We start from the raw sequence: 18,162 nt of genomic DNA, 5'->3' as shown, positions 1-18,162 counted from the left end.
AGCCTCTGCCTGTGGTCTTGGATCCTCGTTGTCTGTCTCCTGGTGTAAGTGGTAAACGTCTCTCTTCATCTGGCTTCTCATAATTTGCATCGATTTCAATCATTGATTTTTCTTTTTGTTCTTTTACAAACTGGCCCCCTAATAAAAACTAAATGGAATATTTGCTTCGAACGAAAATTTCCGAAGGATAACTCGTCATTTAATGATCTTTGTTCCAACAGCTGCTGTTAATTCATTTTAGTTTGTTCGGGGTTTCTGTTTGGCTCTCTTGGCTTGTGAGCAGAGTAGCGGACGAGGCCGGTGGTGGACTGGAGTCAGACTGGGTGGTGTGAGTTATATGGAGAGTAGATGATGTTGTACATGTACCTGGCGCAGATCCGAGTGGGTAAGGCATGAATCATAGGTCTAGAAATTTTCAGGCGCTGTGCGGACACCAAAATGGCGGGCAAGAAGCACGCACACCCTCCTGGCCAGAAGTGCGCCGACCGCCATATTGGGTGAGGACGAACAAGAAGCGTGCTTTACTCACGCCTGATGCAGGCGTTAGGTCCTTAGCGTATGCCAACCCCTGAACCCCGATCTCCCTTGCTCCTGGCCCCCTGACCTCCGACCCCGACATCCCCGGCTACCCCTCCCTCCCCCCGCCACCGATCTCCCTCCCCCAGCTCCCGTGACTCCAGGAACCTCGACCCTCATTGCCATAAGCCCCCCCCCCCCCCAATCCCCGACCCGAACCCCGGACCCACTTACCTGAGGGCGGCTGTGGCCCGATTTTTCTCCAGCCTTCGCCGGCTCCTATTACAATGAGGTCCGAGGTCCAGTATCCCGGGTGAAACTCGACATGGGGCAGAGACGCAAAACAGGAAGAATCGTCGGGCAGAGCCGATAAGGGGCAACCGATGCGATGATGCCGTGTTTTGCCTTCCCGCCCACAATCAATTTTACCTCCCATTTTATTTTAAAGGATTAATTGTATGTGAAGCCCATCATGAGTTGTTTCTAAGATGCTATACAAATGCAAATGTTTCTTGATAAAAACCTGTGTTTAAAACGTTACTAAAATAAGGGCAACACTTAATAAATAGAACATGTTCCTACATTAAGCCAACTCCTTAAAAATCCTCACAAACACTCCGTTTGTTGAAACGTCTCAGTCGTCCAAACAGTTCGGAGGGGGTGGCGGGGGGGTGGGTTGGGGGGGAGAGGAAATAGAAGGGACAGATCTCCGGTCACATCATGCTTTGCCCACAGGGCATGCACTGGAGTTGATGAACCGTCATCATTTCTATGCATTTTTTAAATCAAAGTGAGCCTTGGAAATAAAACGCCTCGTTCCAAAGAGAAAAGAAATTTGCAGTTGAAGAGCCCTCGTTGTCAATTATTAATATTTCTGTTCCCTGTTTTACCAGAGTTTGGAAACTTTGAGTAAATAACCCTGCTAATGTATTCCCTCACATCTGTTAGTGCAGGATTGTAAAGAGGCGGATTAGTCTGTGTGGAGAAGATGAGGCTGAAGACAAGACGTTTACCTCCTTAAGAACTTTTGCTGTGATTAGGGAGGAATTTAATTGCCCCCTAATTAACACCTACTATTTAATGACTGATTAATTAATGAACAATAAGCACCATCGGTTAATTAGGCATTCTGTGGACTGTGTCAGATGCTAGCCTCTATTATAGGTCGTGAAGGGATGCGGGGAGGGGGGAGGGGGTGGAGGTTGTGGCTTGAGAAGTACGTGGCACTTGACAAAATTATGCCATGGGATACTGGCACACTGGCAGTAAATCATACAGCACAGAAGGAGGCCATTCGGTCCATCATGCCTGTGCCAGCTCTTTGAAAGAGCTACCCAATTAATCCCACTCCGCAGCTCTTTCCCCGTAGCCTCACAAATTTTTCCTTTTTAAGTACTTATCCAATTCCCTTTTGAAAATTACTATTGAATCTGCTTCCACCGCCCTTTCAGGCAGCGCGTTCCAGGCCGTAACATTGAAGAGGAGGCGAGTTCTCCTGGTGCCCTGGCCCTCAGCCAACATAATTAAAAATCAGATTATCTGGTCATTATCACATTGCTGATTGTGGGACCTTGCTGTGTGCAAATTGGCTGCTGTGTTTCCTACATTACAACAGTGACTACACTTCAGAAGTATTTCATTGGCTGTAAAGCGCTTTGGGACATCCTGAGGTCATGAAAGGCTCTGTATAAATGCAAATTCTTTCTTTTGTCTTTCCTTTTCTTTTTCCTTTTCTTTTCTTTCTTGCCCCTGCGTGCCATTTTAACGATTCTTGTCTGTAATGAACTGAGTTGGCAATGCAGGGCCACTGGCCCTCTGATTTTTCATTTTCTCTACTCTATCCTTACCTGGAGGAACCTGGCCTTTGGTTGCTGCCTCCTTCTTCGCACCCTCTATCAACCAAAATTGCAAACTCCCTACATACGATGATGAGCATCAGCAGCTATCCTGTGACTCTGGTCACACTGGAGCCCAGGAATTGCTGGACAAAAATACCCCCAAGGTCCATCTAGTTCGCCTTCTACCCCCCTGGTAGTTGCACGATACGACGATAATGGAGTTGTTGACCAATCATAGAAATCAATCTCTATCATTGAGTCTACAACAGACCCGGACATGAGGTGAGGAAAACCCCCAGTGGTGGAGAGCTTTGGGAACCATAGGTCCAAAGTCACCTGTTCCTCCCGAGCCTGTTACACTCACCACATGTCATGTCTCAAATTACTCATATGCTGTATCCCAAAATGTTATTTTCTGAAAGAAATCTATCCAATTTGCATTGGAATGAATCAATACTAACTGCTTTCACCGTCTCCCCAGGGAGCCTGTTCCATAGATTGACCACTCACTCACTGAAATATTGTTTCCACAGATTAACTTTGAATTTGCCCCCACTTCAGGCTCAGGCCGTGTCCTCTGGTTCGACCGTTCCGGACCAGGTGAAGCAGCTGATCCGATAATCCATGAGCTTGATTTTCTGCTACATCCAGTTATAGACGTTGTTTCTCAGTAACCTTTTGACACCCCCATCAATCTGCCTGTGTTCCCCCCCCCCCCGTCCCAGGTGGGCGTGGAGTCGTTGTCGGCCCCATCGTGAGCTCCAGCAGCTCGGACATATTCTGCGACAACGAGAACGGGCCCAACTTCCTCTTCAAGAACAACGGAGATGGCACCTTCACAGATATAGCATCTCAGACTGGTAAGTGAACAGAAAAAACTCACACAGAAAGAACTGAGAAAAGGCCAGATCAAAAAAAAAAGAGCAGGTGTCCAACCAGCACTGAAGGTACAACATTGACTATCACAGCGTCAGCAGTGGCTCTCGGTGGGTAGCACTCTCACCTCTGAGTCAGGAGCTTGTGAGTTCACAGTCCCACACCAGGGACCTGAGCATATAATGCAGGCTGACACTTCAGTGCAGTGTTGAGGGAGTGCTGCACTGTCAGAGGTGCCGTTTTTCAGATGAGACATTAAACCGAGGCCCCGTCTGCCCTCTCAGGCGAATGTAAAAGATCCCATGGCACTATTCAAAGAAGAGCAGGGGAATTCTCCCCGGTGTCCTGGGCCAATATTTATCCCTCAACCAACATCACTAAAAAGCAGATTATCTGGTCATTATCGCATTGCAGTTTGCGGGATCTTGCTGTGCGCAAATTGGCTGCCGCGTTTCCTGCATTACAACAGTGACTACACTTCAAAAGTACTTGAGAAATGCCAGGCAAAACTATTAACGAAACACTCCAGGATGCACACTAAAAATTAAATAGAGGCTTTAGCATTGATTTAATAAATTCACAGGAGTGGAAATTCCTTTAGGCCCGTTTTTTGGGCCTGATATGGGTGCTATCGGGACTACTGTGAGTTCGAGGGGTGCACTCCTGCTCCTCCTGGCTCCACAGGAACAATCCTGAGCAGAGCAGGGCCCGGCTCCTGCTCCATTCATCGTTATCAAATTTACCAGAGCGGGGGCTGAAACAGAGGCATCAGGCCCCTCGTTTATTGGCCGGTTGCCGGGAACGCCTGAAAAATGGCCCGACCCAATATCGGGTCAGATGTCTTTCAGCCGTCTTTTGGGCGAGGGGTGTCGCTTCACGAAATGGTCCCTCAATGTGCCAGTTTTATGCCCGTAAAATGGGCGCAACAAGGTCCAATTTCTACCCCACTAAGTTTTCTTGCAGAAAAGAAAACTTTATATGTCCTTTGCGTTTTCAGTAGTTTGTGAAGAAAATACTGATGGAAGATTGTTAGTGTAAATGTTAATAGAATCCAAACTGATTGATGTAAGACAGCTCAGTGAGCCAAATTTAGGCATCATTAACTCCTAGATTAGACTGGGTGCTAAATCCCAGATGCCTGCTTGATGAGGAGTTAAGATGAAGTTAAGGATTTGCCTGGTGCCCTCGGTGAATATCGATCCCAGTGTTCCCACACTACATTGTGCTGTAAGGCCTCTTCTCAGTGATGTTCTTTCAAGGGTGAACAGTCCAAGCTTCTCCAGTCCTTCTTAACTCAACCTCTTTTTCCCATGAGTCAGCCTCGTGTCTCTCCTGCACCCGCTTTTAGGCTTTAAATGTCTCCCTTGTTTCGGGATGAACAGAACTAAACACAGTGCTAAAGGTACGATGGAGTCATTTCCAACTTACATTGAAGTTGCATTCGCCTAAATAACCACAGTGACTGCAAAAATAATTCATTGCGCAGTGTGCTTTGAGATGATTCAGATGTGATAAGGATCTCTATAAATACCGATATTTGATTTAATTGCCTTAGTTGCAAAGCCGGTCTTTGAATGGTTTTGGACGTTGGTGTTTCTGTCGACCGATAGTTTGCCGGTGATCCACACTAGGTTAAATTTGAGAAGGATTCCTTTCCCCGTCCTTTCCCAGCTCCCGAAAGTTCTTTAAAAAAATAAGTGTGATTAGCCCCCCCAGATGTGAATTAATTCTTGGCACCGTGCCATCCCGGGTCACTTCCTACAGCCTGAACCCACCCCGCACAGCTGTTTGCGATAACTTGTATATATATTAATTATACAGATTCGCTCAAACACTTCATAAATATTAAGATGTCATTTAAGTAACATGCTAGCACTCTGCTCTGATTTCTGTCGGCTTAGAGACCTTTCTGTCAGTCAGCCATTTCAAATATTGGCACCAATCTCCAATTAGTCTATTCATTTGTTCTCCTGGGAAGACTTACGTGTGAACTCAATGCCTGGGGTCTTCCTGGGACCAGAAACTGCATCCCAAATATTCCCAATATCACTTAGTATTTACTGGGGAAATATTAGACAGCGCAGCGGTGGTAATGTAAAGTCCAGCATAACTGTAAACAATTCAAATGTCAGAAAAAGTCATCCTTCTAGCCTAGAGTTGATTGTATTATCGCCAGATGGTGCGTGTCTAAACTGTGGTGTAATGATTTCTGGCTCCATGTCTACAAAGGATGTCAGAACATTCTGGAGTGTGGTGATTTCAAGGGAAGACTTCCTCTGTCATAAATGCATTTTTTATAAAGCTGTACTGAGCCTGTAATGGAAAAGATTCTCCATTGCAGGATTAGCCAATATTTAATGACATAAATGGAGTAGATAAGTGGAGATGTGGAGGCAGCCTTTAACTAGCGTTCCCGCCTCTGAGTTATGGGTTCAAGTCCCACTCCAGAGACTTGAGCACAAAATCTAGGCTGATCCTCCAGTGCAGATAAGATAGTCATTAATAAATCCAATAGGGAATTCAGGAGAAACTTCTTTACCCAGGGAATGGTTAGAACATAAGAACATAAGAAATAGGAGCAGGAGTAGGCCAATCGGCCCCTCGAGCCTGCTCCGCCATTCACTAAGATCATGGCTGATCTGATCCTAATCTCAAATCTAAATTCATGTCCAATTTCCTGCCCGCTCCCCGAAACCCCTAATTCCCTTTTCTTCTAGGAAACTGTCTATTTCTGTTTTAAATTTATTTAATGATGTAGCTTCCACAGCTTCCTGGGGCAGCAAATTCCACAGACCTACCACCCTCTGAGTGAAGAAGTTTCTCCTCATCTCAGTTTTGAAAGAGCAGCCCCTTATTCTAAGATTATGCCCCCTAGTTCTAGTTTCACCCATCCTTGGGAACATCCTCACCGCATCCACCCGATCAAGCCCCTTCACAATCTTATATGTTTCAATAAGATCGCCTCTCATTCTTCTGAACTCCAATGAGTAGAGTCCCAATCTACTCAACCTTTCCTCATATGTCCGCCCCCTCATCCCCGGGATCAACCGAGTGAACCTTCTTTGTACTGCCTCGAGAGCAAGTATGTCTTTTCTTAAGTATGGAGATCAAAACTGTATGCAGTATTCCAGGTGCGGTCTCACCAATACCTTATATAACTGCAGCAATACCTCCCTGTTTTTATATTCTATCCCCCTAGCAATAAAAGCCAACATTCCGTTGGCCTTCTTGATCACCTGCTGCACCTGCATACTAACTTTTTGATCTTCTTGCACTAGGACCCCCAGATCCCTTTGTACTGCAGTACTTTCCAGTTTCTCGCCTTTAAGATAATAACTTGCTCTCTGATTTTCCCTGCCAAAGTGCATAACCTCACATTTTCCAGAATGTGGAACTCACTACCACATGGAGTAGTTGAGGTGAGTAGCATAGATGCATCCAAGGGGAAGCAAGACAAGTGAATGAGGAAGAAAGGAATAGAAGGATATGCTGATAGGGTGAGATGAAGTAAGGTGGGAGGAGGCTCGTGTGGAGCATAAACACCGGCATAGAACAGTTGGGTTGAATGACCTGTTTCTGTGCTGTAAATTCTATGTAATCTCCTACTCAAACGCAATCTCTCCCAGGATATCAGGGCTGTGGAACTCCTGAACTCCCTCAGTTTCCCTTTCGTCGTACAATACACAAGTTTTTAAAACTCAAAAGTTGGCGTTACCTAATCACTAATTCTTGATTCTCCTCATCATCTCTCCTGCTCTTTTCAACTTTGGTGATGTCCTCAGTTAAGGGCCTTGGTCCTTCATCTAAAATAGAAGCCTCATTTCTGCAATCTTATCAATTATAAAATCAGTCAAAATACATTGTGAAGTACAGCTCAGTGAAAGCTGCAAAAGTGTTCTGAGGTTGGGTATCAAATTCAAGATCCAAACTGGTGTGCAATGCTTCCCCCAACAAACGTAACTAGCAAGAACCAGGCAATGTCAGTTCAACTCATGGCCGTAGTCTATCAATGGCCTGGTTAACGGGGAGGCAACCAGAGAGGAACCATCTATTTCTTACAAAGAGGACAACAGAACATCAGTGCCTTAATCACCTGGCTTCAAGCCAACAGCTTTGCGATATCCATCTGTAAGTCACCCACTCAAGCATCATTTACTGGTGAGCAATTCTTTCACCACCTCCCCCTTGTGTTGTGATTAAATGAAGAAACAGAGTGAAGAGTTGAGCAGTTCCCTCTGACCTTCGACTGACATGATTTGTGTACCAATCAGCCAATAAGTTTTTGGAGAGCAGATGTCTGATTTCGCTCCTCTGTTCTTTAATCACATTTCAACACTTCATTAACAGCCATCTGTTACTGCGCTTATTCCCTAAAAAACACTGGGATTTCTTTTTTTTGCACTATGTTCAACAGCCTCTTATTCCCCTCTTCCTCATCCTGAGGTACAGCACAGCATGTAATTAGAAAGATGAAGAATGTAAGAAGGGATTTATACATTATTGACACGTATAATGGTTTCGAAGGACTCAGCATAGATTGCTGTTCCAGAAAGCAAGCCCAGTTGAGGGACTTTCTACAATGCAGCCAAACTCCCTGAACATTAGGTCGGTTTATATTGTAATTTAAAGATCATTAAGTCCTGGGGCTTACAACTGACAAATGGCTCCTTGTCTTGAATTGAAATGATGACCCTGCACAGTATGAGTTTTTTTAATCGAGGAAAAGCACAAGATGAACAAACCTAGTCTGCAACAGAGCAAAATTAGACTAAGGGGTTTGCATAAAAGTGACTTGTATTCCCTTCCGTTGAGAAGATTGAAGGATGATCTGATCAAGGTGTTTAAAATGTTTAAAGGGTTCGATAGGGTAGATGCAGAGAAACGATTTCCTCTGGTGGTGGGGGGGGGGGAATCAAGAACGAGGGGCCGTAACCTTAAAATTAGAGCTAGGCCATTTAGGAGGGAAATCAGGAAGTACTTTTTCACACAAAGAGTCGTGGAAATCTGGAATTCTCTCCCCCAAAAGGCTACGGACGCTGGGGGACAATTGGTGCTGGAGGTTCAGGAGAAAATGGTCATGACAATCTTTTGTGATCCCTACTGTCTGTATGCAAGGCCTCACCGACCCACGCAAAATCTATCCTATAAAGTATAACTGAAGTAGTACAAGTGCTGGAGATGTGAAAAGAGGGGAAGACAGGTTAGGTAGTTTATTTCCAGGGTTTTGTATGGTTAATATTCCTGTCATAAAGCTGCTCCTGACACCTAAACAGGTCTTTTAATATAATATTATAGTAGTTTCATAATCCCACTGTGTGAATATAAAATATGTATAAAAAGCTCACTCGGGGAGCCTTTAATTTTCAATTTGTTGTCAGGCTGATTGGAGTGAAAAATCATGCCTGTTTGCTGCCCGGAAGGGTTCAACATGAAATGGGCTTGGGGATAGAGCCCACAGCACAAAACTTCCCATTGTTTGGTATTCACTCGGCAACCCCGCCCTGAGAGGACACGGGCTGGAGGTGGGGGGTGGGTGGTGGGATGTGGTGAGGGTAGCAACAACGTGCAGTGAAATCGTGAGCGTGCACTTTTCGGTGGGAATTTGAATCACCACATTTGTGAAGAGGGAACTCTTCAGCCGGGGTACCTGGAGTTTGATTCTGCACATTATCTGAGCTGTGAATTTTTGATAAGGTGCAGTGTTGAGCAGAGCAGAGGAAAAATTTAAAGACAGAAAAAACTTGCATTTATACTGAGCCTTGCACGCCCACAGATATCCCAAAGTCCTTCACAGCCAATAAATTACTCATGAAGTCTGGTCACTGTTGTTATGTAGGCAAAAATGGCAACCAATTTGCGCACAGCAAGCTCCCCATCAGTAAATGAGGTAAATGACCATTTTGATGGTGTTGGTTGAGGGACTCGTCGTCCAGGATACCAGTAGAACTCTGTTGCTCTTCTTCGAATAGTACCATGGGATCTTTTAAGTTCCTCTTCATTCAGCCTCTAGCGTGTTGTACTAAGACCACTTCACGCTGACACTGCACAACATCCCTCCTTAAAACAGCAGGGAATTCTTGTTATTTTAAATCCTCCAGCTGAACTAGGCGTGGAGCTATCTGTGGAAATTCAGGCAACAATAGGAATAGACGGATATGCTGATTAGGGTGAGACGAAGAGGGTGGGAGGAGGCTCGTGTGGAGCATAAACACCGGCATAGACCTGTTGGGCCGAATGGCCTGTTTCTGTGCTGTACATTCTATGTAATTCTCACAATTCAGTTTCCCTGGATTTTTAATTCTGGACGATACCCTAAATATTAATGTAATTATATTTTTAAATAGAATTTTTCATACAGCTGCTGTCATATTTTGGGATTTTTTTTGACCACAGAGAGGAGTGGGGGAGGATGTAAAGAGCTGGCTTTAAGGGATATGTTTTAAAGCAAAGTGCATTCACACATGCTAAAAAATGCACCGAAACGAAAGGTGATTAAAATGCTAATGATCGAGGCATTGATTTTGTTTCCCCGTAGACTGTAAATAATAAATAATTCATTAGCCTGTCTGGGCAAAGGATGAACATCTCATACCCTGGACCTGGGCACTCAGCAGGGGTTCTCTGGAATAGGACGTCCCCTCTGGTTCCGAACACAGGGAGATGCAAAAAGAAACAGAGACGTAGTCAGGTTTTTTAAACAAAATAGCTGTGAGGAGCAGGCTTCCAGAGGCTCAGAAGGAAAATGCAGGATGGTAGTTACGAGTTATTGAGGTAGAAATTGTTTCTTGTTGCACCCGTTTTCCAGGCTGAAAAAAGGGGCAAAGATGACCGATTATATCTGTGTCCCAAGGACGCTCGTAATCCGTCCGACGCCATATTGACCTCGGATGACTTTCAAGTGTCCCGAGTGGCGGCCTTAAACAGGCATTAGGCTCCTTGTATATGCTAATGATGGGTCTTATGCCTGTTTAAAGGTCCCTTAGTAAAAATTCATCAGCACCGAGCAGAGCGGCCACCACCAAAATGCATGTGTTTTTTTTCAACTTACTTTCCAGTATAGCCTGCAGGAGCAAGAGTGCCCCTCCCAGCTCTACAGCATCCCTGAGGAACGCTGCCAACCTGCAATTGGGCCTCCTCTCGTTCTTCCCCCCCCGCCCCCCCAGGACTTACCCGAGGGCCACTGCCGGTGAGGCGGATGACTCAAATTGTAGAACCGCTAACGGGCAAACTGCCTTTGGAGGCGCGAGAGGTGCCGATAGCTCACCCCAATTATTTCAGTGAGGCCTGAGGCCCAATTTCGGGGAAGCCTCGGACCTCCTGGTTCGGGATCACAACGTCTGCACACTGTCAGTTATGCACTCGAAAACAGGCCTGAATAAATTTCCACCCCATTATGTAAAGCCAAGCACGGTGATGTGTGGAAGTGTGGCGTGTTCGTTATTTTGTATTATTATGCGATACTGATAGAACCAAGTGAGTCTGAGCATTACTTTTGTGCTGTTCATTAGCCGCCTGTGAAATAAAGCAACTTAATTATTCATATCTGGCCTCATCTTACCAAGTGTTTTCTCAATCCACCTTAAAAATATTGGAGAGGTGCACACGGGGCATGTTTGAAAGAATCGAATATCCATTTCATATCATACGGGGGTCCTGTTGTTACACCACTGGGTTACTCCATCATATAGTTAGATATTGGGCAGTCGGAGCACAATCCTAAACGTAAGTCATTCAGAGCGCTTACAGGAGTGACCAGCATCACTGTACCCGAGAGAAGGTATCTACAGCAGATCCAAATTTGTAATAGCTGTGTTTAAAGAGAAAGTAGACATTAAGGGTGTTATGTATGAGGTGCAAACAAGAGACAGTGTGATAGACAAAAAGCTCTCCATTAAACACAGCGAATCTTCCTCGGATGTAATGTATTACATTCAGGCAAACCTTCTTGGTCGCCTATATATTTTTCTATTATTCAGGGTGTCAAGGAATTAATTGGACTGTCCGGTTGTAATGCATCACTCTGCACACTGCCACTAACTCAGGAAGCCGAATTGGCTTTTGTTGTAAAGTGAATTTTGGCAATCTGGAATTCTCCGTAATTTCTTTCGATTGTTATAGGTGGGTTGATTGGTGCCAACATAAAGTCAGCATGTTTGTAAGGCTGCACAAAGAGCAGGCAAAGTGTCAGCCCCCTTATTTATCAGCTCAAACTCCTAGTGTTTGTTATCGTCTCTCCCAACCCTTATCAGGCCTGAGCAGAATCGAAGCCATCGCAAAAACTGATTTGTGATTGACACATATGTGGCTTCGATTGGAGCATCTAATCTCAGAAAAGTTCTCTCTCTCTCTCTCTGTCTCTCATGCTCTTTATCTCTCGCTGTCCTCTGTTTCTTGCTGTTTCTCTGGCTGTCTTTCTCATGCCCTCTCTGTCTGACTGTTTCACTCAAGCATCCATAAGAGTTAGAGGTGGCTTTGAAAAGGTTAACTGATTGTAAAGGAGAAGGTGGGTGGGACATGCTGCATGTTGTAACAGACTGTGGTACCTTGACTTTCAGGGATTGACGATCCTCACCAGCACGGCCGTGGACTAGCTCTTGCAGACTTTAACAGAGATGGGAAAGTGGATGTAGTATACGGCAATTGGAATGGTCCACACCGCTTCTACCTGCAGACCAGCGTAAATGGAAGAGTCCGATTTAGGGTAAGAATCCGTTGTGATCTTTAATTATTTCATGAGGTGTTTTATCTCCAAGAGTTTTGTCCTTTTGTTCATTGTGGTCATTGCTATTTGTAGTACTCTTCAAAGAGGTGTTGGGTAGCTTGTTGGGCGATGTATTGGTAATGTGATGTTTTCACATGCTCGTAAGATAAATACGGATCAGGAAAGCCATTCGGTCCATCTTAGTTCATCCATCCCAAAAGACCCTACAGTGCCCCCATCACAGCGTCCAACTGTTTTTTAAATGATCCCAGGGCTTTAGCCTTCACTACCCTACCCAGCAACCCATTCCATTTTGATCACTGTATGAAGAAAAATTTGCTTATATCAGTCCCACATTTGTCTTTTACTAGTTTGAACCTGTGTCCCTCACACTCTCACAGTAGAACTCTTGACTTCTACTCTGTTGTTTTGACTACATAGTTCACTGCATTTGCTTTGTTGATTTTCAGTAGTTGGACCTGTTGAGCATAGAAACTCCTAAATCTCTTTCACTCGTAGCTATTTAGAAACCATTCATGGAGCACTTATTTTGCCCTTGAGCCACACAGTAGTAACAAGCAAGTTACCAATCTTAGCTCGGCCATCAAAGGAAAGAGAAAGAGCATGGAACGTAGCAGGGGATGACGGACAGAGGAAGGAAAGGGACGTGTGATCAGGCTTGGGAGTTTGGTCCAATTCTAAAACACTTAGGAGCAACTTGCGCCTCTAAAATGAGATGTGTTGATGCTGTCAGACAGGAGTGTTCAAGTATGTTGACTTCATGGCCTATTTAGGTGCTACCAAGGAGCTTTGTGGAACACATATGTGTTAGATTTTACAAATTAGCATCCCTAATGCAGAACTTTGTCTGCCAGTACTCCTAATCAGAATATTGGTCATGAAGATTAGCACATCTATCTGATGGCCTGCCCAATTTGAGAAACCATTGAGGGTAACGTAAAACTTTGGCAGGGCCAGTAGACTGGTAGTATCGGATCAGCCACACATTATACACTTTGCCCTGGTTTCCTTTCCAAGTTGAAAGTTACCTCGTCGCAATGCACGTAGAGATGGGTTGGGTTGTGAACCAGGCAGGCTAACAAGCCCACCCGGTGCTCCTGGGGCGTGAAGCTTCGCACTGGAAGCGCTGATTCGTAAAATGTACCACACAAAGTTCAAAGCAATAGTCCTACAAATCTGCAGATATCTCAAGGTGTGGACAAGAACAGATCTTGGTGTCTGATTTAGGATTGATCCACGAATGAGACAACAGCACTAAGAACGGCTCTTTACAAACCTCCAGCCCACAAAATCCAAACAGGACAAGTTAGCGAGTAAGACATAAAAGTACAAATAGTTGTGGGTCAGACTGCCAGGGCTCCCCAAACCTCTCCACCCCTCTCACCTCCTTTAGGACGCTCCTTAAAACCCATCTCTTTGACTAAGCATTTGGTCACCTATTCTAATATCTCCTTCTTTGGCTTGATGTCAGAATTTGTCTGATTACACTCCTATGAAGAGCCTTGGGATGTTTTACTACGTTAAAGGTGCTATATAACAACAACTTGCATTTATATGTTGTCTTATAATGTAGTAAATCGTCCCTAGGTGTTTCCCAGGAACGTTATCAAACTTTATCAATCAAACTGAGCCACATAAGGGGATAATAGGACATGTGACTAAAAGCTTGGTCAAAGAGGTAGGTTTTAAGGAGCGTCTTAAAGGAGGAGAGAGTGGTGGAGAGGCAGGGAGGTTTAGGGAGAGAGTTCCAGAGTTTAGAGTCACCAATGGTGGAGCGATGAAAATCGGGGATGCGCAAGAGGCCAGAATTGAAGGAGCGCAGAGTTCTCGGAGGGTTCTAGGGCTGGAGAAGGTTACAGAGATCGGGAGGGGCTATATAAATGCAAGTTGTTGTTGTGGTTGTGTGCTGTAGTTTGGATAGGCCTGCCGCAGGTCAAGTTTTTGCTCAGGATAAAATAATGTCTACGATGAAGGAGTGGCATATTGCTGGTCCACTGCCCCGTGTTGCAGGTTCACATCTGCCATTGTCGTGACGGGGGTGAGTTCATGATCTTGTGCTGCCGGCAGGGAGCTGCATTCAAAGGGAGCACGGATCGGAGAAAGGACGACAGTACTGTCGTACCGCAGACAGCTGACCAGACTGCCAATGCCGTCTAGCCCCACGCAGGAGAAACGACCACTTAGGTGAGGTGCCAGAGGGCCACAGATGTCCTTGAAACCGCCCCTCCATCATGGGTCACAAATTTAAGAAGATAATCGTTCTGGGGATCAAAGCAGCAGCAAGGCTTCCAAAGGTCAGACTGTCCAACTCTTATTGACGCATCAATAGTTTACTAAGACATTTTGCGTTCAGCTCAGAATTGTCTTAAAGTACTGATTAAAATAACTGCTTTCAAGTCTTTGTTCCAAAGCCCAAACTTTTCAATCATTCCGCAATCCTGTCTGATATTATGCAGCAGAAAAAAATCAGCAAACATGGGGAAAAAAGTAATTAGGTTTCTAAACGGTACTACCTCACATTGAAAATTGGTGGTGGGTTGATTCAGCTCATTGTCAGGAACATTAAAAATAGATAATTGCAGATATTTCAAGCCTGAATTACAACTTTAAATGCAGATCAAAACAACAGGCTACACTCAGTAGGCTGAGCAGCAATTTCCATTCACAGCTTTTCATATTCTTATGTTTTACATTAAAACCTTTTACTTGGATCAAGAGTTCTGTACAAAGGGTGAAATCCATTGTTACTCTGTCCAACGGGACAGAATGGGATGGGGTTTATTCCATTGTAACTCTGTACAATGGGACAGAATGGGATGGGGTTTAATCTATTGTAACTCTGTACAATGGGACAGAATGGGATGGGGTTTAATCCATTGTAACTCTGTACAATGGGACAGAATGGGGTGGGGTTTAATCCATTGTAATTCTGTCCAACGGGACAGAATGGGATGGGGTTTAATCCATTGTAACTCTGTACAATGGGACAGAATGGGATGGGGTTTAATCTATTGTAACTCTGTACAATGGGACAGAATGGGATGGGGTTTAATCTATTGTAACTCTGTACAATGGGACAGAATGGGATGGGGTTTATTCCATTGTAACTCTGAACAATGAGACAGAATGGGATGGGGTTTATTTCATTGTAACTCTGTACAATGGGACAGAATGGGATGGGGTTTATTTCATTGTAACTCTGTACAATGGGACAGAATGGGATGGGGTTTATTCCATTACGACTCAACTGTGTGTGAGAGCGTTGGTCCTTTGGAATCTCTACAGTCGGAGTGAATGGGAAAAGTGTGATTACCTGGGGAGTGTTTTGATCCAGTAAAACCCTACACAAAGGGAGATTCATTCCTCACGGTGCTTTGCTTGGATTATTGGCAGAGGCATAGTACCAGGATGACAATCCTACTACCCTACTGGGCATTGGTGCATTGGGCATGAACAGGGGATAACCCTAACCCTAATACAGAGGTCTAAAATATAGAAGAAGCTACTCTGAAAAGATGGATGGAGAATCAAATAAAATAATAGTTAATGACCGTGTGATAAGCAGGATCTCATCAAAAGAGAGACAATAATACCCTTGTTCCCCAGGCCCCATTGATAGCCACAAGATTAACCCAACTGATTTAAATGGGTTGGAATCAAATATTCACTGATCATCAACTCTCATATGCATTTTGCTTTACAAAATATAAAACAAGTAATATCATATATTAATTATATATTATAATTAACTGTTTCTCTAATAGGGAAATAATTCCTTTTTTTAAGCACAACCTTAGTCTTGTCAATTGGTTGACCTTGAAAATAAAATAAATATGTATTGGATGTATGAACAATTTTAATGAATTCTGTTGCATCATTTGATCAATCCAATGATTTATTATTTGTGGTTAGCTGATTCCCGAAATTGTGAATGGGCTTATTGTTGAAGTTATTTTGTGCTTTTCCTCATTAATTTATTAGTGAGCAGTTAACGCATTGATTGGTAAGTCAATATTATGTAGTGACGAGCTCACACCTTATTGAAAGGGTGTTTTATAACCGTTTTGTTTCGCAGAGGAGTGGGGTTTTGCTACTTTGATGGTTTGTCCATGTATGTGGGCCTTGTTCCCCAATTTCCTCCTCGTCCCCTTTTCCTGAAGGTGTTGACTGAGATGGGCCCATGGGTAGCCTTCCAGTACCGTAACTATGTGGCTGGCCTTAGTAGAGGTGACCTGGTGGTCCTGGGGGGCGGGGGGCGGGGGGAGCGTGGAGTGTGCTTTTTTTTTTATTCGTTCATGGGATGTGGGCGTCACTGGCGAGGCCGGCATTTATTGCCCATCCCTAATTGCCCTTGAGAAGGTGGTGGTGAGCCGCCTTCTTGAACCGCTGCAGTCCGTGTGGTGAAGGTTCTCCCACAGTGCTGTTAGGAAGGGAGTTCCAGGATTTTGACCCAGCGACGATGAAGGAACGGCCGATATATTTCCAAGTCGGGATGGTGTGTGACTTGGAGGGGAACGTGCAGGTGGTGTTGTTCCCATGTGCCTGCTGCTCTTGTCCTTCTAGGGGGTAGAGGTCGTGGGTTTGGGAGGTGCTGTTGAAGAAGCCTTGGCGAGACACTGCAGTGTATCCTCTAGATGGTACACATTGCAGCCACGGTGCACCGGTGGTGAAGGGAGTGAATGTTTATGGTGGTGGATGGGATGCCAATCAAGCGGGCTGCTTTGTCCTGGAAGGTGTCGAGCTTCTTGAGTGCTGTTGGAGCTGCACTCATCCAGGCAAGTGGAGAGTATTCCATCACACTCCTGACTTGTGCCTTGTAGATGGTGGAAAGGCTTTGGGGAGTCAGGAGGTGAGTCACTCGCCGCGGAATACCCAGCCTCTGACCTGCTCTTGTGACCACAGTATTTATATGGCTGGTCCAGTTAAGTTTCTGGTCAATGGTGACCCCCAGGATGTTGATGGTGGGGGATTCGGAGATGATAATGCCGTTGAATGTCAAGGGGAGGTGGTTAGACTCTCTCTTGTTGTAGATGGTCTTTGCCTGGCACTTGTCTGGCGCGAATGTTACTTGCCACTTATCAGTCCAAGCCTGAATGTTGTCCAGGTCTTGCTGCATGCTGGCTCGGACTGGTTCATTATCTGAGGGGTTGCGAATGGAACTGAACACTGTGCAATCATCAGCGAACATCCCCATTTCTGACCTTATGATGGAGGGAAGGTCATTGATGAAGCAGCTGAAGATGGTTGGGCCTAGGAGACTGCCTTGAGGAACTCGTGCAGCAATGTCCTGGGGCTGAGATGATTGGCCTCCAACAACCACTACCCTCTTCCTTTGTGCTAGGTATGTCTCCAGCCACTGGAGAGTTTTCCCCCTGATTCCCATTGACTTCAATTTTACTAGGGCTCCTTGGTGCCACACTCGGTCAAATGCTGCCTTGATGTCAAAGGGCAGTCACTCTCACCTCACCTCTGGAATTCAGCTCTTTTCTCCATGTTTGGACCAAGGCTGTAATGAAGTCTGGAGCTGAGTGGTCCTGGCGGAACCCAAACTGAGCATCGGTGAGCGGGTTATTGGTGAGTAAGTGCGGCTTGATGGCACTGTCGACGACACCTTCCATCACTGATTGAGAGTAGATTGACGGGGCGGTAATTGGCCAGATTGGATATTGCAGGCAGCCCATGATTTTACCGCAGGATTGCAGAATTCACACCTCGTATGCAAGTCTAGGCTGTGGGTATCAGCAGGCTTTTTGACCATAGGGGTGGGGTGAGATATCACAGCTGAACCTGATCTTGCCCTAATTCTGATTTCCATATACAGACCCACACACACTTTCTAGCAAGGATTGCTATAACAATCAGGAACACTACATTTCTTCTTATTTCTCCTTCTCTAGTCCGGCGATACTTATGTCAGCTGTAAAGAAAGAAAGAACTTTATATAGCACCTTTCTCGAATGTCCTAATCCTGCTCCTGTCTCTTACGGTCTTGTGGTCTTATGCAGCTCTGAGAGACTGCTGCATTGTCAGAGGTGCGGTCCTTCAGATGAGACTCTACACCGAGGTCCTGTCTGTTTGTCAGGTGAATGTTAATAAATTTAACAGGAAGAAGATGGCATTGGTATTCCAGAAGGATGAGAACAAGTAGGGGGAAGAGCTGTTTTCTTCATCCAAATGGAGGAAGGGTGCGATGGGCCAGTGTGGCTCGGT

General features: G+C 45.0%; 1 protein-coding gene across 1 annotated transcript in view; it reads left to right on the top strand.

Moving 5' to 3' along the window:
- crtac1b (cartilage acidic protein 1b) overlaps nt 1-18,162 on the top strand; it is a 212,809-nt gene that overhangs the window by 129,922 nt on the left and 64,725 nt on the right. Inside the window, exons 5-6 of the mRNA XM_068002694.1 lie at nt 3,080-3,214; nt 11,786-11,931. Of these exons, the coding sequence (XP_067858795.1) occupies nt 3,080-3,214; nt 11,786-11,931 (281 nt within the window). The remainder of the gene's footprint in view (nt 1-3,079; nt 3,215-11,785; nt 11,932-18,162) is intronic.

This window comes from Heptranchias perlo, chromosome 21, assembly GCF_035084215.1.
Source record: "Heptranchias perlo isolate sHepPer1 chromosome 21, sHepPer1.hap1, whole genome shotgun sequence".
Classification (NCBI taxonomy): Eukaryota; Metazoa; Chordata; class Chondrichthyes; order Hexanchiformes; family Hexanchidae; genus Heptranchias; species Heptranchias perlo.
The sequence above is the reverse complement of the archived record's forward strand: the minus strand, read 5'-3'. Positions and strand labels throughout refer to the sequence as shown.